This window comes from Carcharhinus amblyrhynchos, chromosome 21, assembly GCF_965287045.1.
Source record: "Carcharhinus amblyrhynchos chromosome 21, sCarAmb.v2.hapA, whole genome shotgun sequence".
NCBI classification, from domain to species: domain Eukaryota; kingdom Metazoa; phylum Chordata; class Chondrichthyes; order Carcharhiniformes; family Carcharhinidae; genus Carcharhinus; species Carcharhinus amblyrhynchos.
In genome coordinates, this window is record NC_137344.1 from 49,895,998 (window position 1) to 49,923,566 (window position 27,569).

At 44.5% G+C, this 27,569-nt stretch overlaps 2 protein-coding genes across 3 annotated transcripts; one reads left to right on the forward strand and one right to left on the reverse strand.

Moving 5' to 3' along the window:
• Positions 1-229: 229 nt before the first annotated feature.
• Positions 230-14,228, reverse strand: LOC145356421 (BTB/POZ domain-containing protein KCTD2-like). The gene is made up of 6 exons (XM_080209134.1): positions 14,008-14,228; positions 13,121-13,229; positions 4,354-4,445; positions 3,159-3,254; positions 1,171-1,296; positions 230-863 (listed from the first exon to the last, which is right to left on the reverse strand). The coding sequence occupies exons 1-6, from the start codon at positions 14,206-14,208 to the stop codon at positions 834-836; spliced, it is 654 nt and encodes a 217-aa protein (XP_080065260.1). The 5' UTR covers positions 14,209-14,228; the 3' UTR covers positions 230-833.
• Positions 14,229-14,264: 36 nt separating this feature from the next.
• On the forward strand, positions 14,265-26,908 carry atp5pd (ATP synthase peripheral stalk subunit d). Of its 2 annotated transcripts, none has more exons than XM_080209135.1 (6): positions 14,265-14,347; positions 16,934-17,064; positions 21,555-21,651; positions 26,151-26,222; positions 26,334-26,396; positions 26,703-26,908. In XM_080209135.1, exons 2-6 carry the CDS (start codon positions 16,943-16,945, stop codon positions 26,832-26,834), a joined length of 486 nt encoding a protein of 161 aa, XP_080065261.1. In that variant the 5' UTR covers positions 14,265-14,347; positions 16,934-16,942; the 3' UTR covers positions 26,835-26,908. The 2 variants fall into 2 exon arrangements, with proteins under 2 accessions (XP_080065261.1, XP_080065262.1); XM_080209136.1 differs by having other exon boundaries at positions 14,310-14,329.
• The last annotated feature ends 661 nt before the right edge of the window (positions 26,909-27,569 follow it).

A 27,569-nucleotide genomic window follows, 5' to 3' on the forward strand; every position in this document is an offset into this window, starting at 1 on the left:
ACCCGTGTCATAGTGTCAAACTTGGACCCAATACTGTATCGGTGTTATATAATGACAGACCAATACTGTACCCCAATGTTGTACAGTTACAGATCTGTAATGTGTTACAGCGATTCAAGTGACCTTACTAACAAAACCCAAATTTGGAAGGAGGGGACAAATATACGGCTGGGTGTTCTGCACATTTTGAACAGGCACTGATTGAAATTTCTCTAAGTACAGCACAACATTTCAGTGGCAATATTGAGTGGTTTAATCATCACATCATTGTCTCAAAAGTACAGTGACCCTATGCGAGAGGAAAAAAACATCAACAAGAACTGTGGAAAAAATCACATAATTAAGTGTTTACTCAATAATTACAACACTCCATCCTTCCCCTCCCCTCAAAACCCACCCTAAAGTCATTGAGTGAAATCCATGCAAACAATGGTCCATAGGAAGAACACAAAGGAATTCTCACAAAGCACACACAATAAAATAACTGTGGCTCGGCTTCCTAGTCACCAAGGAATGAGCAACATCGCAGGTCCATCGAAGGCAATTAAATGCATTGGTTGAATATATATTACACAACAACAAACCATAACACAGGGAAATTTGGCAGCTTTAACAATTAATTCTTGAGAGAAGAGCTGTGAGCCTCTCTTAGGCTTCAAGCGAAAGGCAGAAAGGTCGAGTTCTTCAGTAAAATGAGCCCACTGATCAAGGAGGCCTGTGTGAACTGAAAGCATCGAGGCCGGTGTCAGAGTATGGCAAAGATTTGGTGTCCCCAGCAAGTGGAACATCCCTTCAAGGTTCAGAATGTAAACAGCAATTACGCTCCAGTAAGGTCACATTCTTGAGCCTCGCTCTTGCAGAATCTGCGTCCAAAAACATCAGGAGACAAGTTCATTAGAATTTTTTAGGAGCAGGAGAGTTGGTAGGTCAAACAAAACCCAACTGTTTTGGTAGCTTTCAACCCCACTGTGTCAAAATATCCCCCGATCGCTTCTCTCCAGGGGTCCGCCTGGCTCCACATTTGTATGTTCCACATTCTAACCAGTAACAACAAAATGCAAAGAATATCTCAAACTGCCTCAACTTGACTGCACGAGGTTGGCATGTCTTGTGATGGTGAGAGCAAGCAGGTGAGAGAGAATTAGAGATGAATGGAGGGCAGAGCGATACCTTGGCTTTTTCACTGGGCTCTATGACAATTCCATTGGTCGAGTTATTCAGCTCCCTGGAGACAACACAAAGGAATTCAGCCTGATCTTCGTTGCCATAGTTATAGGAGGATCCGATGCTAATGAGCTGAGAGAGAATGCAGAATTTAAATTAGCAGCAATGTGCACAATGGGCCACCAGGTACAACTAAACACACCTTCCTTATAGCCTGCCAGTGCATGGAAGCTTTCTCCCACACCATAATTAGATATTGCTACCATCTGAGTGGGAGACCTCTCCAAACATGAACACAAAATCCAGGCCTGCTCTCCCAGTGCGGCAGGGGGAGAACTGCACTGTCAGAGGTGCCATCTTCAGATGAAACAATGAAGTGCACCCATGGTACAAACTAAGTAGTAAAAAGTCTGACAACACCAGGTTTTAGTCCAACCTATTTATTTGATAATATACTCGCAAGCTTTCGAGGGGTTACCCTCTTCGTCAGGTGAATGGAGAGTTCTGGCCTCAGACAGAGCATATAAACTAAGTAGCTCAGAGACACTAAAACAAGCAAAATATTGTGGATGCTGGAGTCTGAAACAAGAACAGAGAATCCTGGAAAAACTCTGCTTTCTCCCTCCCTTCAGTTCTGACAAGGAGTCTAAGGACTCGAGACGTTAACTCTGTTTCTTTCCTGATAGACGCTGAGCTTTTCCAGTGTCCACTGTTCTTGTTTCGCAAACATTGCTTGCCTGCACATCTAATATGACAGCAGATGGTATGGGAAAGCTATGATTTTTTGCAGACATGCCAGAAAAATTCAACCATGAAGAAATGTCGAAGATCCTTGAAAAGTAATTACAAATTACACAACGGGAGAAGAATATGCTGGTTATTGTAGGAAAACCAGAAACATATTCAATTTCCCTGCTCACGGTGACTACTGAAACTCTCCCACAGGGGGGCGCAAACTCTAAAGAAAGTATTTAAAAACGAGCACATAAAAATAGCTGCGCTTCCAGGGGCAAAACGTTTCTTCTACTGACAGTTCCTTACTAGCTGGTGTGTAACACAAAGTCATCCATTCAGCAACATAATCTCACCCATACACAAAGGATCTGTACCTACACAGTAATATATCGTTGAAATCACACTACATGATATTGGTATGCCAACACCTAATCTATTCACTTGCGAATACCACGCAGCATGATTCACCCCGTACATGCTACGCATGGATGACCACTTGTGTTCTCATCTATTATTCAAAGGCATTTAGCACCCTTTATAACAAACAGATCCTATTGAATTAAAATAGCTGGGAGGAATTTCTCATTAGCAAACCTGTGTGTGATATCACCTTGCAGAACTGCATCTCAATATAATCCTCCTTTCCACACAGCAATAGACCGAGTGCAGAACATGCAAAGGTTAAATGAACACTGTTAACAGGGGACTACAGAATGACATGGGCCACTCCCACCTATGCAGTATGGGGGTATAGAGGGATAAAGGACTATTTCCATGTTACATATTACAGGGATGTAGGGACCACAGATGCAGTCCGCCCTGTGACAAAGATATTCAGACTATACTCTGCCTCACATGATGCTCAGTTGTGTTTTTCACCAAATATTTACCACATTTTCAACTGAGTTTGCTAATTGTCCACTTTTCACTGCCTCCCTGGCAGTCTGTTGCACACATTCCCCACCCTCTATGTCAACTTTATTCTGTTTATCTTTGCCTTTCAGTGCTTAAACCATTGACCCTGTTAGGGTTTGTGTTTATCTCCAAATTTTTCCTATTTTAAGTTGTTAGAATCCTGACACCTCAAAACACCCCCCCAGCTCAGTGTAAATATCTGCTGTGATTCCAATTCCCAATACAAGTCAGTTACCTTCAGTTTACCCTCACAACTCGGCTGCACAGTCTGCTGATGTTTCAACAAGCTACCCAGTCAATACTGCTGCTCTCTAGTTAACAATAATTGATAATTAAGGTGGTACCTGCTCAAATTTCCAACCATCCGACATTGTGGAAACCATCTGGGTTAGTTCCTCCTCCTGACACTGTAGCACACGGTAAACATGTTTAACTGGACCCTATAGAGTGGACATTTCACAGTTAAGTATACAAGCATTCTTATTAATGTATAAAGCAGACAGTCAAAAATAGACTAAACCCCACTTTTCTTTTCTCCTTTGGCCAAAGTTTTCCATCATCTGTCCTAATTATAGAGTTCAGCATCAAATTCTGTTTGGTAACATTATCAAGCACTTTGGAACTTTTTATTACATTAAAGGCGCTGTATGAATACAAGCTGTTGTTGCTGTTATTGTTACTAATTACTCCAAGCCCGAATGATATCCAAGCCTTGCTGCTTATATGCAAGGGCTGTTTAATTATTTGAAGAATTGGGATTGAAACTGAGCACTGTAGAATCACAAGCAAAGGTCCCATCTGAACTTGCACTGGAGTGAAGCTAATGACAAAGCAGCTGAAGGGGAGATGCAGACCATAGGAATTCCTACAGCGATGACCTGGAACTGAGATGATTGGCCTCCGAAAATTATCTTCCTTTGTCCTTGGTAGTATTCGAGTCAGTGGTGAGTTTTCCCCCTGATCCCAGTTTTACAGGGCTCCCTCATGTCACACTTGGTCAGATGCTGCCTTAATGCCAATGCATGTCACTCTCATTCAGCTACTGAAAGTATAGCTGCGCTTGTGTTTAGACTGTGTTGTCATTGGGTCCGGAAGCGTTGGAAATTTATCAACTCCAACCAAAAGATGGGAGCCTGCCTTTCTGCTAGCAAGTTGGTGTTTTGCTTTGGTCTATGATTAGAGGGATAAAGGACATTCCCACCTTTCAGAGAGTCTGGTTAGACTGTGCATCGGGGAAGCTGTTTTTATTGGTGAAATCCAAACATACCCCAAAAGATTACATAAGGTGCTGACTGTACATTTTGTGAATTTACAAGGACACTGTCAACTTTTTTGTACAAAAGTAAATGAATTATTTTCAGAATCTCTATTCCAAACTGCACTCCACTGTTCTCGGTTCAGTAATGTGTGCCACACACTCAGCTAACACCATGTTTGTAAGCACAGATTGGTTTTCAGAGAGCTGTCAGAAGCCCAGGCTTCCAATACCTAGTTTCTGATGAAATAAATGAACAAACAGTCAAGGCCAGACGGGCTCACCTGTGAAGTCCTATTCTCCAAGTCCCTAATACGTTCTTTGACCAACCGAACAAGTAATGCAATGTTATAAAACTCCGCCTCCTCCAATACTCCTGGAAATATAGAACAGATATTAGAAAATATTCAGCCAGCACCTGACTTCACCAGCAACTGGATCACAAAATCAGTGAGCACTTGGCATCAGTTCAAACATGCCTCACAAAATTATACCAAAAAGGCAGTTTTCCCCAGCTCTACCAAATCATGGCACACAGCGCAGAGATATCCAATGTCCAAAGTATACTCAATAGCCCAGCCTCACTCAATGCCTGTACTGGTTTCCATCTCTGCAACACAGGAAAACTCAAGCTTAAGGTAGAACAACCTCACAAACCAAAAGGTGGACCGATTTGCTGTTGGGGGTAAGTTCACTGATGCAGTTTTAAAGAGATTCAAGGTTTTGCGGAAATGGGGGAGAGCAATTTATTTAGGTGAATGGAACATAAGAAACAGGAGCAAGAGTAGGCCATCTAGCCCTTCGAGCCTGCCCCGCCATTCAATAAGATCATGGCTGATCTGAAGTGGCTCAGTTCCACTTTCCCGCCTGCTCCCCATAACTCTCAATTCCCTTGTCTATCAGAAATCTATCTACCCGTGACTTAAACATATTCAACGAGGTAGTCTCCACCACTTCAATGGGCAGAGAATTCCAGTGATTCACCGCCCTTCGAGTGACGAAGTTCCTCCTCAACTCTGTTCTAAACTGACCCCCCCGCCCCTATTTTGAGGCTGTGCCCTCTAGTTCTGGTTTCCAAATTCATCTGGTATGTTTAAAGTATAACTTTTCTACTTTCCTCATAATCCCTAAAGGGTAAACCTTTTACGACTGACGTGAGGTGAAATTTCTTCACCCAGAGTGATGAATGTGTGGAATTCATTATCAAAGAAAGTAGCTGAGGTCAAAACATTGTCTGATTTCAAGAAGAAATTAGATATAACTTTTGGTGCTTAAGGGATCAAGGGATATGGAGGAAAGGTGGTTCAAGACATTGAATTTGATTGATCAAAATGAATGGTAGAGCAGACTCGAAGGGCCAAATGGCCTACTCCTGCTTCTATTTTCTACGTTTGTGAGATCAGCAAGATAACTAACCAGCTTTCGCATTCAGTGAGACAGGTCTCTAATTCTGATTTTTGGCAGACATCACAGGCTGAATGTTCATCTGGACACAGGAAAATCCACCCTATTCACTTTTGCAGCTTGCAAATTGCATACCCGACCCACGTGTGACTTTGCGAGGGATTGTCGCATGGGCATCGGGTTTGCCCAGCATTTTGCAAGCGACAATTAAATGCGTGAGGAGTACGAATATGGCGGAGGACCAGTTAGAAGGTCCACCTGGGTTCTTCAACACACCAGTCCAGCTCTCAACACCACTCAAATGCCCCCTAAACCATGTGTCTCAATCCCATGCCATCCCATTTTCTGATGCCACCACACATCCCTGTGCCAAATCTACTTGCTACCTCATATTCCCCCCACAATCGCCATGTCACTTCACATGCTCATGCCATACTCACATTTCCCCATGACCCCCACAGTTACTCGTCCAGTGTACACTATGTACAGTTCTCAGAAACCATGCAATATTGATGGGAATTACTTTAAAATGACTAGAAAATTATTCAACCTCTAACAATTTAAGAAGGCCATGAATTCAAACTCACAATCAAAGATACTGGATCTAAAAACAAAGGAAAAAGAGTAAGAAGTTTCACAACACCAGGTTAGAGTCCAACAGGTTTATTTGGAATCATAAGCTTTTGGAGCGCTGCTCCTTCATCAGGGAGTCTCCACGTCAAAGGAAAAAGGAGTTGTGATCCTTTAAAAGTTGATTAGCTTTGTAAAAATAAAAGAACCCACAAAGATAATCTGTTCATAAAAGCTTAAAAAACCTTGATCAATAAGACCAGCTGCTGAGCTGAAGCTCTGAAACGCATCCAAACCTTCTCTTTTCATTCTCAGGTTTTAAGTCGGTCCACCTCGTGTCCGAGGGGCATATACGTAATGGGTCGCACTGGGGCTGCTCCTGGTTGTTCGAGACTGGCCTAGTGCTTCATGTCGTTAGTGTGTGCCTAAACTGGACAAGATACTGGGCAAGACGACAGCTCAGTGACTATCGCTGATTGCTGTGCAGACACATGGATTTGGGCTGGTGTCTGTGGGAGTTTGCGCATTCTCCCCGTGCTTGCATGGGTTTTCTCCGGGTGCTCCGGTTTCCTCCCACACCCCAAAGATGTGCTGTTAGGCTGATTGGCAGGAATAAATTGTCCCTAAATCAGTTTCCCTCAATCTGGATGGCCATAAAACATTACTCAGGGGTCGTGGGTGGAGAGGGGGACTGGTGGTGTTGAGATGGCGGCGCGGGCTCGTTGGGCTGAAGGGCCTGTTTCCCGGGCTGATTTTGTTCTTTGTTCTAGAACAGCTATCAAAGCTTCCAGTTCCACTAACAGAACAGACAGTAACTTCTATTTCAAAGCACTGTGCCCAACAATTAAGAGGGGGAGCAGGTGCACCAAAACACGAAAGCAGAGGACATTTAATATGTTATGATACTTTCTCCTTTGGAAAAGTACTGTAACGCATCTGAACAATTACATAATACTGATCAATCTAAGAATCAACTTAACTTTACTTGATAGATCCTGATGATGAATCACTGCATTGAAAGCACATCTACATTACAGTACAGCACCCAGTGGCATCTGAACGTGTAAACATTGTACACTTAACTTTCAGAATGTTCCTGACTCTTCGGGAGGCTTTTCATTTTCTTCCTGAACTCTCAAACCTGGCATGTTTTTAAATGGACTTCCAAAATCCTCCACCACCAGACAAAAATGCATGTGGGAGTAAATGTGATTTTCTAGCCTCAGTTAAAATGGGAACCTGACCGCAGCAGGGTCTGGAGTGCATTGAACACTAGGCATTCCTCGTCTTCAAAAAGGCCAGAGGGGCAACATGGTGGCACAGGTTAGCACCGCTGCCTCAGTATCCTTCCGGGGACCATATCTCTCTATTCCCAGCCTATTCATGCATTTGTCAAGACACTTCTTAAAAGTCACTACTATATCCGCTTCCACTACTTCCCCCAGGAACGAGCTTTAGACACCCACGACTCACTGTGTAAAAAATTTGCCTCGTACATCTCCTTTAAACCTGTGTCCCCTAGTAATTGACTCTTCCACCCTGGGAAAAAACTTCTGACTATCCACTCTGTCCATGCCTCTCGTAATCTATGGAACATTTCACTGGAATGTTGCAGCAGGCCAAGGACAGGAATGTGGCCATGAGAGTAGGATCAGGTATTAAATGACAATTGTGAGATTTCCTCCCACAATCAAAAGACTTGCAGGTAAGGTGGACTGGCCATGTTAAATTGCCCCTTAGTGTCCAAAGATGTGTAGGTTAGGTGGATTGGCTATGCTAAATGCTGTAGTTACAGAGTGGAGTATGGCCTGTAGAAGAGTCATTGCAGATTGGATGGGTTAATGGCCTCCTTCTGCACTGTAGGGATTCTATGATAATTGTGTTGGGTCAGGAATGCAGAGGAAAATTGGATTCCCTCTGAAAAAAAAAATCAAAATCAGACTGCAACACATCTCTGCAATCAGACAAAATTTGGTCCCAGGTTTCTAAAGCAATGGTAAAAATGTAAATTTAGCTGTTTCATATCATCCTTTGTAGCAGACTAGACAGAGTATCATCAGTCCCCATGATATCAGGCCCTTCGAAACCCAAACCAAACTCCACACCTCAAAAATAAAACTACTGTTTTCAATGAGCATTCATGGCACCTAAATCAGTCATTTCCTTTGTTATAAGCAACTGATGTGTATTGGGATAAAGGTTTTCTGCACGATTCTTCAACTTAAATCTAGTTAACTCAGGCACACCAGGGCAGTCAGAATATTTCGAAGGCAAATGCATTTTCTGTTAACTTGTGCAATCAAGTCTTGACCTTTTCAATGGCCTCAGTCTTCATTAAATTCAGTCTCCCTGAAGATTGAGCGCATCACTCAAGCTTCGTAATCAACTCACTGCATTACCTTGCTCAGTACATTGTGTGTTTCTCAATATGAGGTTGTTAGCACTGGGTGATGCAGCACTTTTTATTTCAAATACCCAGAGCCAGCGTTCTGGGATCAGAAGTGGCTGTTGCCCTATTAAACCAAACAATTTTGGGGGATAGCCCTTTGCTAATCGTATTCTCCAGTCTTTTCTTTGGACAGTGGACATGCAACTTTAAAATGTCCAACACCCCTCTCTCCATCTACACCAGATTTACAGGCCATTTGCTGTTTATAGGATGCTGACATGTGCTCCAGCATACTACAAACTGACCTCCTGCATTAGTTGTGGCACTGTGCTTAACACACTTTCCTGTGCTTTGGGGAATCATGGGTTCGAACTTCACTCCAGAGGCTTGAGGCCATAATCCAGGCCGACACTCCAGCATTGTACTGAGGGTGTACCACCTAAGGTGCTGCCTTTTGGGATGTTAAATCAAGGCTCCATCTACCCTCTCTGGTAGATGTAAAAGATTGAGTCCTGACCAATATTATCCATAACCAACAATTTGGTCAATATCCATTGTTGTGGGAGCTCATTGTACATAAATCAGCTGCTCAGTTTTCCAACCTTAAAGTATCTTGGGATGTCCTTAGGCTGCAAACGACATTATACAAATGAACCTCCTTAATCACTAATTATTAATGCACGATCCTAAACTCAGCCTGGCTAGGATTGAATTGTACTAATTTAGTCATTGTCACTTTGATAAGCAAGTTCACAGTAGGAGTAATGTCCCAGTCTATGTCAGCAACAAAGTCTAACAGAGCATTCACCCGAATGTTCACATCAGTGGATGGGAATTGGAAAGAATTCCAATCAAATCTGGTAGGGGCAAGGCTGTCCTCTATCGCCTGCCTTGTTAGTACAGTGCATCAAAGCTTTTGCAGAGTCCATCAAGAAAGATGCAGGCGTAAGACAGATGACAATTTCACAGTGATGGTACAGTCCCTGTACAATGATAATGCCGATGTCTTTTGCTCAGACCTGCTGTTAGTGCGCAAACTGAAGGACATTTCCACCAGTTCAGACAGGCCTTAGGAGACAAAATAAATTGTGGCAAGAATAAGTTGATGCTCTTTGGAAACTGGAACAATCGACTCTTTATCCCCTTCACCGTCAAGTCTGACTCCTCAGGTACTTGGGGGGTGTGGTGGTAACAGATGTGCATCAAATTAAAAGGAATGTGTGTCCATATAAGATCAAAAACTCAACATGCGGGAGCCTCACTCTCCAGGTAGGTGCCTGGTTATAAAGCAAGAGGCATGCTCAGTGTTGGAAATACTCAGCAATCAACTTTGTCGAGAAAAGCAGAGTGAACATTTTAGGTGAATTCTCTCATGTCAAATTCTCTCTTGTCTCTCCACATGTCAACTTTTGATTAGACATTTTACAACCTTCTAGAGGCAACAATGAATTCAATACTTTCAGACCATAACTTCCATCTCTATTTTATTTCAGTGTTTTTGGATGGATGTTGCAGGTCCGGCCCACTCCTTCATTCTAGTGACGACCCAAACCACTTCATCTGGAGATTAAAAATGAACCGTATCTGCAGCGACACAATGGAAAAATCTTTAGACAAACACAGAACAAACGTAACCAATGTAGTCCTCATCCTGATGGCTGTCTTTGTGTGCGATTGTACCAAGCTGTGTGTGGATCCTTGATACACAAACACCAAAAAAAAGAGAGCTATCCAGCCTAATTTTATCTTTCACCCACTGGTCCCTTGGTGTGTGGGTTACAGCAGTTCAAGGATGTATTGAAGTAGTTTTTAAAATTGTGGTGAGGGTTTTTTGCCTCTATCATCCTTTCAGGAAGTGACTTCCAAGTTCCCACCATCTTCTGAATGAAAGGATTATTCCTCAGCTCCCCTCTAATCCCTCTGCTAATTACTTTAAATCTGTGCCCCCTTTTATAGATTTCTCTGCTGAGGGAAATAGGACCTTTCTATTCACTCGATGCTCCCCCATCCACTGTCCCCATAATTTTTGAAAATTCAATTAACGTCAATTAAATCTTCCGTCAGCCAACTGTGCCTATTCAATCTTCACTCATAGCTAAAATTCTCCTGTCTTGGAAACATCCTCATAAATCTCCCCTGTACCCTCCAGCGTGATCACGTTCCTCCTGCTGTACAGTGATATAACTGTACAGTGTTCCAGCTGCAGCCTAACTAGTATTTTATACAGTTCTGGTAGAATTCCCCTAGTCTCACTTTCTATGCCTCTGCTAATGAAAAAAAAGTGCCACCTTAAACACCTTGTCTCAGGGGAACAAGTGGATCTTGGGGGACTTATTCACAGATTGGGCCGAGAAGGCAGCAGAGCAGGTGAATAGGGTTGTTAAGAAGGTATATGGGACATTTGCTTTTATCTGTCGTGGCATAGAGGTAATGTTGGAACTGTACAGAATATTGGTTAGGCCACAGTTGGAGTGCTGTGTGCAGTTTTGGTCACCACATGATTGGAAAGACATGATTACACAAGAAAAGTACATAGCAATCACTAGGATGTTGCCAGGGATGGAGCATTAGAGCAATGAAAAGATGCTCGATAGACATAGATGTTTTCTCTACAGCAGAGCAGGCTGAGGACATGACTGAGATGTAAAGGATTATGACGGGTTTGGACATACCAAATTGGAAGCTGTATTTCCCCCGGTTGAGGGTCAATCACAAGGGGGCATAGTTTTAGGGTGAGGAGCAGGAAATTCAGAAGGAATTTGAGAATTTTTTTTCACTCAGATGGTGGTGAATATCTGGGATGCACTCCCTGGGAAGGTGGTGGAGGCAGGAATCCTTACAATTTTTAAAATATATTTGGATGAGCACTTGAAACATCGCAACATTCAAGGATATGGAATAAGTGGTGAAAAATGGGATAGAACATAGAACACTACAGCACAAACAGGCCCTTCGGCCCACGAGTTGCGCCGATCACATCAACACCTACCAACCTACAGACCTATCTATAACCCTCAATCTCATTAAACCCCATATACTCATCCAGAAGTCTTTTAAAAGACCCCAGCGAGTTCGCCTCCACCACCACTGATGGCAGCCGATTCCATTCACTCACCACCCTCTGAGTGAAAAACTTACCCCTAACATCACTTCTGAACTTCCCTCCCTGCACCTTAAATCTGTGTCCTCTCGTAGCAACCATTTCAACCCAGGGAAATAGCCTCTGAGAGTCCACCCTATCTATTCCTCTCAACATTTTGTAAACTTCTATCAGGTCGCCTCTCAACCTTCGTCTCTCCAGGGAAAAGAGTCCCAGCTCCCTCAACCTAACTTCATAAGGCATGCCTCCCAGTCCAGGCAACATCCTTGTAAATCTCCTCTGTACCCTCTCAATAGCTTCTACATCTTTCCTATAGTGAGGCGACCAGAACTGCACACAATACTCTAAATGAGGCCTGACAAGGGTCTTATAAAGTTGCAGCATTACCCCCCGACTCCTAAACTCAATCCCTCGATTAATGAAGGCCAGTACACCATACGCCTTCTTGACCACCTCCTCCACCTGCGAGGCTGATTTAGGAGTCCTGTGGACCCGGACCCCAAGATTAGTGCAACTTTAGTGGTAGTTATTGTCAGTGTAGGTTAAAGCTCCGAAGGGCCTTTTCTGCCCTGTATGATTAATGCTGAGGTTCTATTGGTTTCTGGCGTTGCAAAGAATGGGTCTGGCAACATTACCAGTTGGATCACCTCTCCCTTGTGGAGAAATCTACGCAGAAAAGCATCTTTGATCACAAGTCCATCAGGCAGTAGTCCACATGTAGTCCTCCAGGTCCTGTGTGAAAAAGAGCTGGTGGGTCCTGGCAGGCTGTCAAAGTCATTTGGCAGAACACCTCCTTGTCAGAACTTCAAACAAGCACCAAGATGATAGTTTGGCTAGTGCTAAGAATGGCCCTCCCCATCAAATCCTTTCTGCACACCCAGAGTCTCACCAGGGAAACACGCAAGGCAATTACAGCGGGGGAGAGACCATTGCCGACCTCCTCCTGGAATGTGCCTTTGCAACTAGGTCCAGAAAGAGATGCAGTGGTTTTTGTTAAGGCTCATTGTGAGCAGCTCTGTGAGCTGCTCCTAAGAAAACACACCAAGATGAACATCAACTGGAGAACCATCAACTCATTAAAGCTTATCTCTGGTCTACCCCAAATCTGCTGGTCTTCCATCATTAAGGGTTATGTACAACCAAGTGCAGATTAGCACACTCCACGTCCAGGACTACAGGGATGCACGACAGAATCATAGAAAAGCTTGGGGCTGCCATTGCAAAGGTTCAATGGGAAAAGAACACTGTCTCAAGCCACCTGCTATTGTGTACTGAGGAGCTGGAGTAAAACCCCTCAGTGGTATCTTTGTCATGGAATGTATATTGTCAATATCATATATTATGTAATTGCAAAGGTATGGAGGAAACTCAGAGTACCACATGTTGTATGGAAAGAAATCGATCTGTATTACATTCTTAATAATGTTCCATGTGAACTGTTATTGAATGTAATTATACATTTTTATGAATAAAGTCTATTCTTGGAAATTATTTTTTCTTGCCCATGCTCAGTCAACTCATGACAATATTTTAATATTAGTCCCTGACAATGTGGTGGCCCATGTTTCAGCAGGTTTTCATCTCTCACCCTCCTCTGCCAAGTCCTTGTTAATGATCAGTTTGCCATGCCGCAGGTAGTTAAGTATCGGGCCAAAGTAACTCGGGTCTCTGTCTATAAGATAGGCACCAGTTTCATCCTGTAAAACATAGAGAGAAAACAAAATAAAGAATAAACTACAATATGAAAGTAGCTCACACAATCCAAAGCGAAGCTTGAATGTACTGTAGTTGTATGAGAGTGCTGGTTATAGAACATTACAGCGCAGTACAGGCCCTTTAGCCCTCTATGTTGCACCAACCAGTGGAACCAATCTAATGACCCTCTAACCTAAACTATTCCAATGTTATCCATATGCCTGTCCACTGACCATTTGAACGCCCTTAAAGTTGGTGAGTCCACAACTGCTGCAGGCAGGGCATTCCACGCCCTTACTACCCTCTGAGTAAAGAACCTACCTCTGACATCCATCCTATAACTACCACCCCTTAATTTAAAGCTATGTCCCCTCATGTTAGCCATCACCATCCGAGGAAATGTATTTCTGCCACCAGCCACACAGCTTAAATGACACAAGATCCGGTTTTCCTTCAGATGGGAGATGTGTTCGAGAGCAGCAATGCCTCCTTACAGGGGCTGCCTGCCTCTTACTGATCTGATCACCTCCAGCCAGAGCTCTCCCACTAGAACAGACAGTTCCAAAATCTTGGTCCCTAGACTCAAGTGGCTGGTGGAGTGTGTGTGGCTGACAAGATGACCAGATTTGGGGACATGATGGAGAAAGAGGCTGGATGCAGCCAGAGGAACTGGCACAGCTTGTGTCCTGGCGCTGAGCCCTGAACCCAGTTGCTATTCCTGGAGGGGCTCCCACCCAGCGGGATTACTGGTCACCATGGAGACGGGCGGGCCGCCATTACCTTGTCCGAGTCCAGGTCTGGGTCCTCCTGACACAGGCGGCACAGGAAAGACTTCGGGTCCCTGCACAGGGTCTGCTTCGTGCTGACAAAATACGTCCCGCCCACATTCAGCCGAACCCACTTGTTGGCGGTTTTATCGCCGCAGCCGGGAGCACTGGCGCCATTGCCGCCCGGAGGCCCCGAGTTCTGCAGCTCCGCCATCAAGCCGCCATTTCCGGAAGTACCGGGTCGAATCGCACTTCCGGCCTACTGTCGGGTCAACGCGACGTATTTCCGTTTCCGCACCGCCATCTTGCCGCCCTTGGTGGACTCAGGAGTCGAGGTGCGGACAAGGAGGGGGGTAAGAAAGAGGCATTAATTCGAGCCGGGGGTGGGGGTTCGTTCCCTCTTCGTCAGCCCGGGGGCCGAGACCCTCTCCCACCCTCGATCCTGTCAGCCCGGGGGCCGAGCCCCTCCCCCTCCCCAGACTCTGTCAACCTGGGGTGTGAGCCCCTCCCCCACTGCCTGACCCTGTTGGGGAGGGGAGGCGGCGAGGCGAGCCCCCTCCCCGACCCTGTCAGCCTGGGGGCCGAGCCTCTCTCCCACCCCCGACCCTGTCAGCCCGGGGGCTGAACCCCTCCCCCGACTCTGTTAGCCTGGGGGGCGAGCCTCTCCCCCACTGCCTGACCCTGTCCGGGGCGGGGGGGGGGGGGGGGAGAGGAGAGAGAGGGCGAGCCTCCCCCCGCTCTGCCCCATTCTGTCAGCCTAAGAGAGAGCCCATCCCCACCCCTACCATGTCAGCCTGGGGAGAAGGGGTCAAGGAGGAGAGCCTCAACTATTTACAATATCCATTGTGACAGAGAGAAACGCGTCTAAGTTTACTGACAATACAAGTTAGTTGCTAATGTAAACTGTGAGGAGGAACCAGAGAGTCTACAAAGAGAAATAGACAGGTTAGGTTTAGTATGTGTTGGGAGGTGGAGTGAAATATGGAGAAATCTGCAACTCGTCACTTTGATCATAATAGAACAGAATTTTTTTTTAAAGTGTGAAGCTTCCAGATTTCGATTTCAGGGACACATGGGTGTATCGGACAGGGATCGCAACATTTAGGGGGGAGGAGGACTATGGGGAGAGAGAGTTGAATGATAGTCAGGAGAATGGGGTGGCGCAGTGGCTAACGCTTTTGTCTCACAACGCCAGGAACAAAATCCCAGCCATGGGTGACTGTCTTTGTGGTGTTTGCATATTGTGTGTGTGTGTGGGCTTCCTCCCACAGTCCAAAGATATACAGATTAGATTGATTGGCCATAGTAAATCGCCACGTAGTGTGGGGATTAGCAGGGTAAATATGTGTGGTTATGGGGATAGGGCCTGAGTGGGATTGTTGTTCATGTCAGCATGATGGTCTGAATGGTTCCTCCTACATTGTAGGGATTCTATGAATGAGATTTATGCCATGGTGATTTTGTTTTTGAAATATATCCATCTAAAAGTATTTGTAGTTATAAAGGGAGCCAGTGTACTATATAAACTATTTGTAATAACTTGCCAGGGTAGGAGAGTGGAGATTGGCTGTAATTGCACAATTCATAGAAACATACAACACAGAAAGGCCTTTCAGCTCTTTGGCAGTGCTGTTTAATTTATCCCACTTCATTGTTCTTCCCCTTGGTCATGTACATAAGAACATAAGAAATAGGAGCAGGAGTAGGTCATCTAACCCTTTGAGCCTGCCCCGCCATTCAATAAGATCATGGCTGATCTGTTGTGTCTCATTCCACCTTCCCGCCCTCTCCCCATAACCCTTAATCCCCTTGCCTATCAAAAACCTATCAACCCACGTCTTAAATATATTTAGCGAGGCAGCCTCCACAACTTCAACGGGCAGAGAATTCCAGAGATTCACCACCCTTTGAGTGAAGAAGTTCCTCCAACTCCGTTCTAAACCGCCCCCTCTTTATCTTGAGGCTGTGCCCTCTAGTCCTACTGTCCTTTCTGAGCGGGAAGAGCCTCTCCACCTCGATCCTATCCATCCCATTCATCATCTTATATGTCTCAATGAGATCTCCCCTCATTCTTCTAAACTCTAACGAGTACAAGCCCAGTCTATTCAGCCTCTCCTCATAGTTCAACCCCCTCAACTCCGGTATCAGCCTAGTAAACCTCCTCTGCACTCCCTCCAAGGCCAAAATATCCTCGCGTAAGTGCGGCGACCAAAACTGCACATACTACAGCTGCGGCCTCACCAGTGCCCTGTACAGTTGAAGCAAGACCTCCTACTTTTATATTCAATCCCCCTCGCTATGAAGGCCAGCATCCCATTTGCCTTCCTGACCACCTGCTGCACCTGCAGGCTGGGTTTTTGCGACTCATGCACAAGGACCCCGAGGTCCCTCTGCACCGTCGCATGCTGCAGTTTTTCGCCATGTAAGTAATAGTCCTTCCTACCATTATTCCTACCAAAGTGGACAACTTCACACTTAACATTAAATTCCATTTGCCCAGCCTATCTAGATCCTTCTGCAGACTTTCCACACCTTCCGCACAATTTGCCGTTCCACCAATCTTGGTGTCATCAGCAAATTTCGACACCATACACTCGGTATTTGTTTCCTTTTCAAGCTAGGGTGCTAAAAGAATGAGCTGTGACTTGAGAATGAAACAGATGTTAAAAATGAATGTGTCTGCTGATATGTTGAAATGTTGCATTGCTGTTAATGGTCCTATCCCCAATATTGCTATCTCTGGTGATGCAATTTGAGAGCTAAGAATTACAGTTTTACAATTGAGAGGCAATGAAACTGGAGAGACTGCTCCGAGTGCTGTTGAAAGGCTAGTACAACAATGTTTGTGCCTGGATATGCCATCATGGGGAATCCTTCAATGCTGTGACCTGTTGCTCGGATTTCCCTTGTCTCAGTCTCTGATGATTTGTTTTTTCCAGACTGCAAAGATGTCAGGCCGGCGGGCTGCCATGAAAGCTGTTGACTGGTTGGCTTTTGGTGAGCGGGTCCCACCCAACCAGAAAACTATGTTTAATGCACTGAAAACCCGGAGTGATGCTCTTTCTAGCAGGTCGGTATTCCCACAGCAGCCAGTAACAACCCCCACCATCACCACCATCTCAGTACTAAGTATAATTAGTACAGGAATGTAAATCTATAGTAGGAAGTCTGAATTTTTGCCAACAGAGATACTTTTATACATCCCTCAAATATTGTTTCCACTTATCAGAGTGGAGAATATCAGTTTTAAGGATGGATCATTTTCCATTTCAGACACCCAACACAGACATTCAAACACTCGCAGGGCAGGTTTAACATAGATTAGATTCGTAGACTATACAGCATGAACGTAGACTATTCAGCCTAACTGGTCTCTACTAGTGTTAATGTTCCACCTCATCCCCCATCTATCTCTTATTGGCACAAACCTCTGTTTTCTTCTCCCTCTTATACTTACCTAGCATCCCCTTAACTTAATACTTGTGTCAACCACTCTGGTAGTGAATTCCACGTTCTCATTGCTCATTGGGTAGAGAAGTTATTTTCTGAATTCCCTGCTTGAATATATTGATCAGTGAATCATTACAGCACAGAGGGAAGCCTTTCAGCCCTCACCATTTCTCCAAATAAGCATTTTGCTTGGTGCCTTCTCCCCATAATCCTGCACATTCTTCCCTTTCGGATAACTATCTAATTCTAATTGAATACTTCAGTTATACTCTACCTCCATGCCTAAATCCCCTTTTTGGTCCCTAATTGGCCCACTCTTCCTTTCACCAGCCTTTCTCTCTTTCTATGCTGGGAGAAGGTGTTGGGATTCCCTTTTATGTTAGCTGCTAGTCTCTTTTCATTATTAAACTCTTTGCTTCTCTCTTTTCCTTTTCTCCTCCCTTCTATGTTTAATCTAGTTCTCAGTTGTATTTTCTATCTGACATCTGTCATAAGTACACTATCTTAATTTATGTTGCTCTTTTAATCAGGGAGTTCTGGATTTGTTTATCTACCTTTCCCTTTCCCTTTGAAGGTCACCCATTGTTCAGCTACCATTTTACCTGCCAATGTTTGACTCCAATTTATTTGGCCTAGATCAGATTTTATCCCTGTTGAAGTTGGCATTCCATGAAATAATTCTTACACTGGATTGTTATTTGTCCCTTCCCATAGTCAGCCCATACCTAATGAAATAATGATCATTGTCCTCTGAAAGTTCTTCTCCTGACACTTGATCCTGTTGGCCAACCACATTGCCAAGACCCAGGTCAAGCAGCACCTTCCTTCTCGGACTGGAAACTTACTGCTTTAGAAAATGTTCCTGAACATAATGTAGGAATACTTGTCCTTCTCTGCTCTTTACGAGTATTTCATTCTATACTTGGATGATTAAAGGCATCCATTATGACTATAATTTCATTGCAAATTTGTTCCTCTAAATCAGGGACTCTCAGATTTCAGTGACTAGAGATCGACCTTCTCGGCAGTCATTTGAGTACAATCTGAGTGCGGTCTTCCCAGCCTTCCCCTCAGAGACATTCAAACTTGTTGTACAATATAGACCTTCTGTTGCTTGGATATGGATATTGTTATCACTGATTACTTGTGAACTAATCACATAAGAACATAAGAAATAGGAGCAGGAGTAGGCCATCTCGCCCTTCGAGCCTGCCCCGCCATTCAATAAGATCATGGCTGATCTGTCGTGGCTCAGTTCCACATTCCCGCCCTCTCCCCATAACCCTTAATCCCCTCTCTTATCAAAAACCCATCAACCCGCGTCTTAAAAATATTTAGCGAGGTAGCCTCCACCACTTCAACGGGCAGAGAATTCCAGAGATTCACCACCCTTTGAGTGAAGAAGTTCCTCCTCAACTCCGTTCTAAACCGCCCCCCCTTTATCTTGAGGCTGTGCCCCCTAGTCCTACTATCCTTTCTGAGCGGGAAGAGTCTCTCCACCTCTATCTTATCCATCCCATTCATCATCTTATATGTCTCAATGAGATCTCCCCTCATTCTTCTAAACTCTAACGAGTACAAGCCTAATTTATTCAGCCTCTCCTCATAGCTCAACCCCCTCAACTCCGGCATCAGCCTAGTAAACCTCCTCTGCACTCCCTCCAAGGCCAAAATATCCTTGCGTAAGTACGGCGCCCAAAACTGCACACAGTACTCCAGCTGCGGCCTCACCAATGCCCTATACAGCCGCAGCAAGACCTCCCTACTCTTATATTCAATCCCCCTCACTATGAAGGCCAGCATCCCATTAGCCTTCCTGACCACCTGCTGCACCTGCAAGCTGGGTTTTTGCGACTCATGCACAAGGACCCCGAGGTCCCTCTGCACCGTCGCCTGTTTGCAATCGTTTATTCAGGCAGATGCAGGGAAAGCACTACTTCAGAGAAAGGCCTCTGGAGCAGACTCTGGTGTTTACAGAGAAACTGCACAAGTTTATATCATGCTTTGCACGTACACTGACGTTGTTTGAATATCAATCTAACAGCACATATAGATTTTACCAAAACAGGCACGTCTTGTACTAGTTATGTATTTACCCCTGTACTCATTGCAGAGGCTTCCAACTTAGCTTGGTATGACTGCCGTCCCTATTCGTTAAAGCTAATGCAGTCTTTGTGAGCTGCTGCTAAATGCAATTGGAAATTCTGCTGACATTAAATTGTACAAAAGTCAACTACTGCTAGAACGTGTTTAATGCTCGCCTTTGTATCAAAGAGGAAAGTTGGACCTCTGTAGCAAATTTACCTGCAAATATTTTCTTATTAATGAGTAGTTCTTAAACCTCACTCAATCTCAATGCATATTAATAGTAAAGCAAGTAGGTTTTTACAACGATTTGGAACTTTTTGTGCTCAATGATTTCAGAATTTTAAACTAGTTTAATTCATTGAGTTTAAATTCTTCAGCTGCAGGATGGAATTTAAACTTCTGTCCTCCAGCATCCAGATCATTAATCCAGGTCTCTGGATTACAAATCCTATGACATAGCATACGCTTTAGAGCAGCACAGTGGCACTGTGGTTAGCACTGCTGCCTCTCAGTGCCAGGGATCCAGATTCGATTCCCGGCTTTAGGTGACTGTGGAGTTTGCATGTTCTCCCTTGTGTGGGTTGCCCCATCTTTCCAGCCGCACATTTATATGCATTATTCTCCTATTTTTATACTCGCGTGTGGTACTGGGAGTAAAATCAGTGACACCATAGCTCGTACTGCTGCCTCACAGTGTCAAAGACCCACATTCGATTCTCGGCTTGGGTCACTGTGCAGAGTTTGCACATTCTCCCTGTGTCTGCGTGGGTTTCCTCCAGGTGCTCCGGTTTCCTCCCACAGTCTAAAAGACAAGCTGGTTAGGTGTATTGGCCATGCTAACTTCTCCCTCAGTGTACACAAACAGGCGCTGGAGTATGGAGTAGTTCTTAAACCTCACTCAATCTCAACCTTTATCATTCATTTCCCCCATCAATACAAGGGAGGGAAATGCATCAAGAACAGCCTTGCACGTGCTATTCCTCTGACTATCACTATTGCTTTTCACTCTTCCCTGTATCTGCTGTACAGCTGAGCCGCCTGTTGGATTTGTCTCTGGCTGCATTCTACAGATTAATTATCGCTGTCATTAGCATTCAGAACCAAATACTTGTTTGAGTGGAATGCACTCAGTGGACTCCACTATCTGCCCGTTCCCCTTCGACAGTCATTCATGGGGCACCCATTCCCCTTCTCCCTGCACAAAGTCTTTAGTTATGGGGCAACCACATCCATAAAAGTACTATCGATAAAGCTCTCAACCTCACAGATGTACCTCAGTGATGCCAGTTCCTGATGAAATTCTGGGATCTGGAGCTCAAGGTGCTGCAACTGATGAAACCCCTGCATTATAACAGGAAATGCTGGAAAAATTCAGCAGGTCTGACAGCATCTGTCTGGAAAGAGAAACTGAGTTCATGTTTCACGTTCTTATGATACTCCTCACATAGATGGGAGACTTCCTGGAGATCCCACAAAGCAGAGGATCTGTATCTTAGGCTCAGAACTGCTATTTCTCTACTAATTAACCATGCTACTGATCAATCTTACTAATGCTGATGCAGATGATCTCATATTTTGCTAGAAACATTAACTAAAGCTCTCTCTATACTGCTTATCGTCCATTCCAAGGGCAGGTACAGCCCAGGTTAGCTGCATAGTAAAATTCCTTCAAATGTTCCATCAAACGCTTGCACAGTAGGTAATTGAGACAATGCAAAGGCACTTTGCAGTTTTTCAAACACCTGTATCTGAGCTAAATGCTGACTGTGTGTCTGAATGGAGAGGCACCATTTTAAGTTCAAATATCACCAATAAGTGAACGTACTGAAATAGTACATTCAGCAGCATCAGCGAAACAGAGCTAACATTTCATGTTGGTAATCACTCTTAAGCACAAAATTCACAAAAGAAAGCAAATCTTCTCCTGTTGGACGTACCTCTTTAAAGATGAGATGAAAGGGTTTGTGTGAGGAAACTCTGGTCAGTGAATTCAGCCTGCTGACTGTTTCTGTTTTCCCACAGGTTAACATCGCTTCCTGAGAAACCGCCAACCATTGACTGGAGCTATTACCGGAAAGTGATTATGAAACCCGGTATGGTGGACGAGTTTCAGAAGAAGGTGAGAGAACAATTCCACGTGTGTTTGTGGGTGGGAGCTACAAACAGTCTAGGAAAACCCACTGAATCATTTTCTCTAAGTCACTCACCGTCCTGACTTGGAAATATATCAGCCACCCTGTTACTGTTGCTGAGTCAAAATCCTGGATTTCCATCCCTCTCAGCAGTGTTTGATGTACCAACACCTCAGACTGCAGCAATTCAAGAAAGCAACTCACCATCACCTTCTCAAGGGCAACTAGAGATGGGCAATAAATGCTGGCCTAGCGAGTGATGCCCACATCCCATAAATGAATTAAAAAGAAAGAGCGGTCGCATTATACTGAAATAGGAAAGAGAATTGGAAGTTAAAAAGTGATTCAGGTTGGGCTCGATGTGATATTTTGAGGGATTGTGGGGAAGAGTTTGTGACCTTACTAGGTAGTTCATGTGGAGAAAAGCACCAGCCCAAAAGCCTGTTTCTGTGCAGCAATGTTGTTGGCTCTGGTTGAGTTTTGTATCTTCATCCTTGTAGGAAAGTAAAAAATCAAATTAGTAACTGAATGGTGAGTAATCAGCCCTTTGGATAGATTCTCTCAACACTTGGTGATTACCAAGCTGCAAAGCGTCAGTTTTGCTTTTATTGGAGGGTACATTTGCACAGGTTCAGTTCTGTGGGTGCCAAGGATTTGTGTCTGAGCCTGCACTGACTGTTGCCTATTGGATCACAGTAGCATTGCAGTCCAGGTGCTGCTCATGTTCTGAAGTACTTGCAGGCCAGCCAGAGTTATTGGATAGTTACCAGGAATGGGAGCTCCAGCTGGATTTTCTCTGCCTAGCCTGGGGAGCTTAGGCAGTCCATTACTGGTGGGATTAGAGCATTCTGTTCTGGTGGGAATTGAGACTACTGTTTACACAGTTTTGATTCGACGTGGCTTTGACAGTTTAAGATATTTGCTGCAGATAACCTACCGTAATCTACTAATATGTTACAAACATACCAAACTGACATGCAGGTAAGGATCAGTTGGTTCATCAAGATTACCCCACACTCATACCTAGAATAGTTTTGCTACCCTCCTACCCTGCTGCCCATCCCCAACTTGAGCAATCACATAATCTGGAAGAGACAGAAGAAAAACCAAGACCTGAAAAATGGTCAAGAAAATTTCTCTGGTTCCCTCAACATTCAAAACTCAAACAGATCACACTGACTCTATAATCCACTCACCTACATGTTGTGATCTCTGCCCAGTCAGGAACTTGCTCAACTCCTTGGAGGCTTGGAGAGTATCAATACCCACTACAGTATCACATTCAATAGTTCACTGCTGTAACTAGATGTGTTTATGGAGAGGGGGTTAAATAAATGAGGGAGGAAAATAATAGAAGGGTGTGTTAATAGAGTTAGATGGAGGATGAGAGGAGGTTTGTGTGGAATATAAGCAGCAGCATAGACATGTTGAGCTGAGTGGTCTGAGTATTCTTCTTCCTACTTTTGTATGGGTTAAATACGCGTGCACTGACTTTAACTGGATTGAGAATTTCAGTACAGCTCAGAGGTGGCATAAAACATTGCAGAGCTGTAAGGCCCCTTGGCCCTCGATATTGCGCCGACTTGTGAAACCAATCTAAAGCCCACCTAACCTACACTATTCCAGTATCATCCATATGTTTATCCAATGACCATTTAAATTACCTTAATGTTGGTGAGTCTACTACTGTTGCAGGCAGGGCATTCCACGCTCTTACTAATCTGAGTAAAGAACCTACCAAAGAACAAAAACAGCTCGGGATATAGGCCCTTTGGCCCAACGAGCCCGTGCTGCCATTTTAACATTACCAGTCTCCCCTCCACCCATGACCCTTATCTATGCTTATGGCATTCCACATTGAGGGAAAACTAGTTTAGGGACAATTTATTACCTCCAATCAGCCTAAGAGCACATTTTTGGGGTGTGGGAGGAAACCGGAGCACCCAGAGAAAACCCACGCAAGCTCGGGGAGAATGCGCAAACTCCCACAGACACTGGCCCAAATCCATGTGTCTGCACAGCAAACTGTGATAGTCAGTGAGCTGTCGTGTTGCCCAGCATCTGGTCCAGTTTAAGCACACACTAACGACATGAAGTACTAGGCTATTCTCGAACATCCAAGAGCAGCCCTTGTACGACCCATCGCGTGTATGCCCCTCGTTGGACTACAAGGCGGACCGACTTAAAACCTGTGAATTAAAAGAGAAAAACATTAGTATCATTCCACATCCTTATACATTACCAGGGACGTCCCAATGCTAATGATCCTTATTTAAAACAGTCTCCTATATCCTTCCATCTCCAACCCACTCATGTGCCTGTCTAAGTAACTCTTAACTCCAGCATGTCTGCCTCCACCACCTTGCTTGGCAGAGCATGCCATTGCCCCACTACCCTCTGTGTGAAAAACCTCCCTCTAATATCTGTGTTATACCTCTCCCCCCCTCGCCCTAAGCCTGTGGCCCCTCGTACTGTGTGTTTCTAACATAGCTTACCACTGTTTACTCTGGCATCTGTCCTATATCTATCACCCCTCAATTTAAAGCTGTGTCCCCTCGAGCTAGCCATCTCCATCCGAGGAAAAAGGCTCTCACTGTCCACCCTACCTAATCCTCTGATCATCTTACATGCCTCTATTAAGTCACCTCTTAACCACATTCTCTCTAACGAAAACAGCCTCAAATCCCTCAGCCTTTCCTTATAAGACCTTCCCACCATACCAGGAAACATCCTGGTAAATCTCCTCTGCACCCTTTCCAGTGCTTCCGCATCTTTTCTATAATGCAGCAACCAGAACTGAATGCAATACTCCAAGTACGGCTGCACCAGAGTTTTGTACAGCTGCAACATTACCTCATGGCTCCAAAACTCTACCAATAAAAGCTAACACACTATACGCCTCCTTAATAACCCTATCAACCTGGGTGCCAACTTTCAGGGATCTATGCACATGGACACCGAGATCTCTCTGCTCATCCACACTACCAAGTATTTTACTATTAGCCCAGTACTCTGTATTCCTGTTACTCCTTCCAAAGTGAATCACTTCACACTGTCGTACCTGTCGGATAAGGTCAATTCCCTAATTAGGAGGACAGATTGCAACATTTGTAAGCAAGATAAAGAGTCGCGCGTGGCATGTTGCTTACCGGTACCAAAGTAAGGGACATCTCTAACCAGCTTGAAAGAATCTTGGGAGGGGGAGGATCCAGTTTTGTAGCCCACATTGGGACAAACAACATAGGCAGGAGGACCTGTTTGGGAATATCAGGAGCTAGGAACCCAGTTAAAGAACAGGGCCTCTCTCAATTATTACACGAGCCACGTGTGAATTGGCAAAGAGGAGAAGTGTTTAGGGAGGTAAACGTGCGTAAAGGAGTGGTATGGGAAAGCGGGATTCCATTTCGTGGGGCACTCGCATCAGTATTGCAACAGGAGAATATTGCACCATTGGACACACTCCACCTGAACCAATCTGGGACCAGGAATTGAGTGGAAAGGCTAAATAGGGAAGTCACAAGGACTTTAAATTAGTTAATGGTGAGGGGAAGGGTAAGGGGGGTATGCAAGGAATCAGAAGAAGTTAAAGTTTCCAGAACTAGTCATAGAGTAGAGAAAGGGATAACTATGGGAAGGAGGGCAGTCAACACAGCATGAAGGTTGCTGTATCTAAATGCATGCTGCGTAGGGAACAAGGTAAATGAGCTGGAAGCACACATTTTAATTGGAGGATACAGTGTTGTGGGCATCAGAGACGTGGCTGCAAGGGGATCAGAGGTGAGATCTGAATATCCAAGGATATGTGTCCTATTGAAAGGACAGGCAGATGGGTCAAAGAGGCAGGGTTACCCTGTTAGTAAGAAACAAAATTAAATATTTGGCAAAGAAGTAATATAGGGTCAGATGACATAGAATCTGTGTGGGTAAATTTCATAAAATACTATAGTGCAGAAGAGGGCCGTTCAGCCCATCAAGCCTGCACTGACCACAATTTCACCCAGGCCCCATCCCTGCAACCCTCTGCATTTACCCTAGCTAGCTTTGACACTAAGGGCCAATTTAGCATGGCCAATCAACCTGAATATCTGAATCGCATATCTTTGGAGGTGGGAGGAAACCCACACAGACGTGGGGAGAATGTGCAAACTCCATACAGACAGTGACCCAAGCCAGGAATTGCACCTGGGTCCCTGGCGCTGTGAGGCAGCAGTACTAACCACTGTACCACGGTGCTGCCCAACAGAGTTGAGGAATCGCAAAAGGAAAAAGACACTGACAGGATAAAGGGACACTGGCTCTTTATGTCCTGTGCTCTTCTGGATAGCCTTAAGCATAGATCAGTGGCAGATTTCTTGGTGCAGCAATGGGTAATTGTACTCCAGGTCCTCTGATAGGATGGTGAGTGCATGGTAGGTAGAGTTGTGACTGACATTTTCATTTTATAATTTCACTCTCTTCTCTCTCCCTCTTCGCCTCCCACAAATAGTATGAAGCTTTGAAGATTCCAGAACCCGTTGACACACAGAAAGATAAGATCAATGCCCAGGAACAAGAAGCTGTGAGTAGCAATTCCATTTTTGTGTATTTGACACAGGACTTTCATGTTGTACATCAAATCTTTTAATACATTGGGCCTACATTCAATTAACAGTCCCTTTTTATTCAATAGGACAAGAGTGCACAGACCTATGCCCAAGCTTCCAAGGAACGGATTTCCAAATACGAGAAGGAGGTAATGCAACTGCATTTGTACCTGTAGGTGCAGAACATAGCTGGATCGTCCGTCTGTCCCCTCGTAACCATCGTCACCAAGTCCACTTCCCTCATTCAGTCCTCACCTGATGTACATACTTCTGGGACCTGCTCAGAGCCTAATACTATTGAGCATAAGGAGAAGGCTGTGTATTTGATGAATATTCCAAGGAACTCTTGAGTTGGGTGGGGACATTGGGTATGAATTCCTAGAGGGCAGATCTGTACCATCTGGTTACCAGTGTGCTGTAACATGCACATTAACTTCTCATTTCCTGTTTTCCAGCTGGCCAAATTCAATAGCATGGTTCCATTTGACCAGATGACCATTGAGGATCTGAATGATGCGTTCCCTGAAACCAAACTGGACAAGGAGAAGTATCCCTTCTGGCCACACAAGCCCATCAATGAACTGTAACTGCTGCTCCAACCTGTGCTCTCTACAAATGTAACTATCTGTTGTAAAATAAAACAAAGTTTGGTGAGTGCCCACTCTGTGATCTCACTCTCAAGGTGTGTTACCAGGAGCTGTGCAACCAGCAACTTCACTCAATCCTAATGAAGCAAAATGTTGCACACTGGGAGGTGGGTCTCCTTCACCTATTCTGATCTTGTAAATGTTGACTTACTGTGGAGGACTGATCCACAGGTGGTATATTCCCCAGTATCTTGTGCAGGTAATTATTTTGAGAGTCCTGAGGATGTCAGCAAGCTATTTGATGATGAGAGTATCACAGTTGATCACCTGATACTGAATATCCTGAACTCAATAGAGGCAGGCATCTTGGCTGTCTTATTCCCCTTCTGCCTGTTACCAATTGACATTGGTTTCCTCATTCAGTTTCAATTAAAATAATGTTCCAACTTCATCTTGCATGCTCCCTGAGAGCCCCTTTGTCAATCTAAAGAGTTCTGAGTTTTGTTACTTGTGTCCTAACATGGGATCAATCAACATCTCTTAAAAATAAAAGCAGATTAAATAGCTATCTAATTTCTGTTTGTGGGAGCGTGTTCAAATTGCCTGCCACATTTCCTACACTATAACAGTGTTGACACTTAATTGACTGTAAACTGCTTTCGGACATCCTGAAGCCATGAAAGGCGTTATATAAATAGAATTCTTCCTGTGCTGGTGGGAAAAAGCCCAGTTACT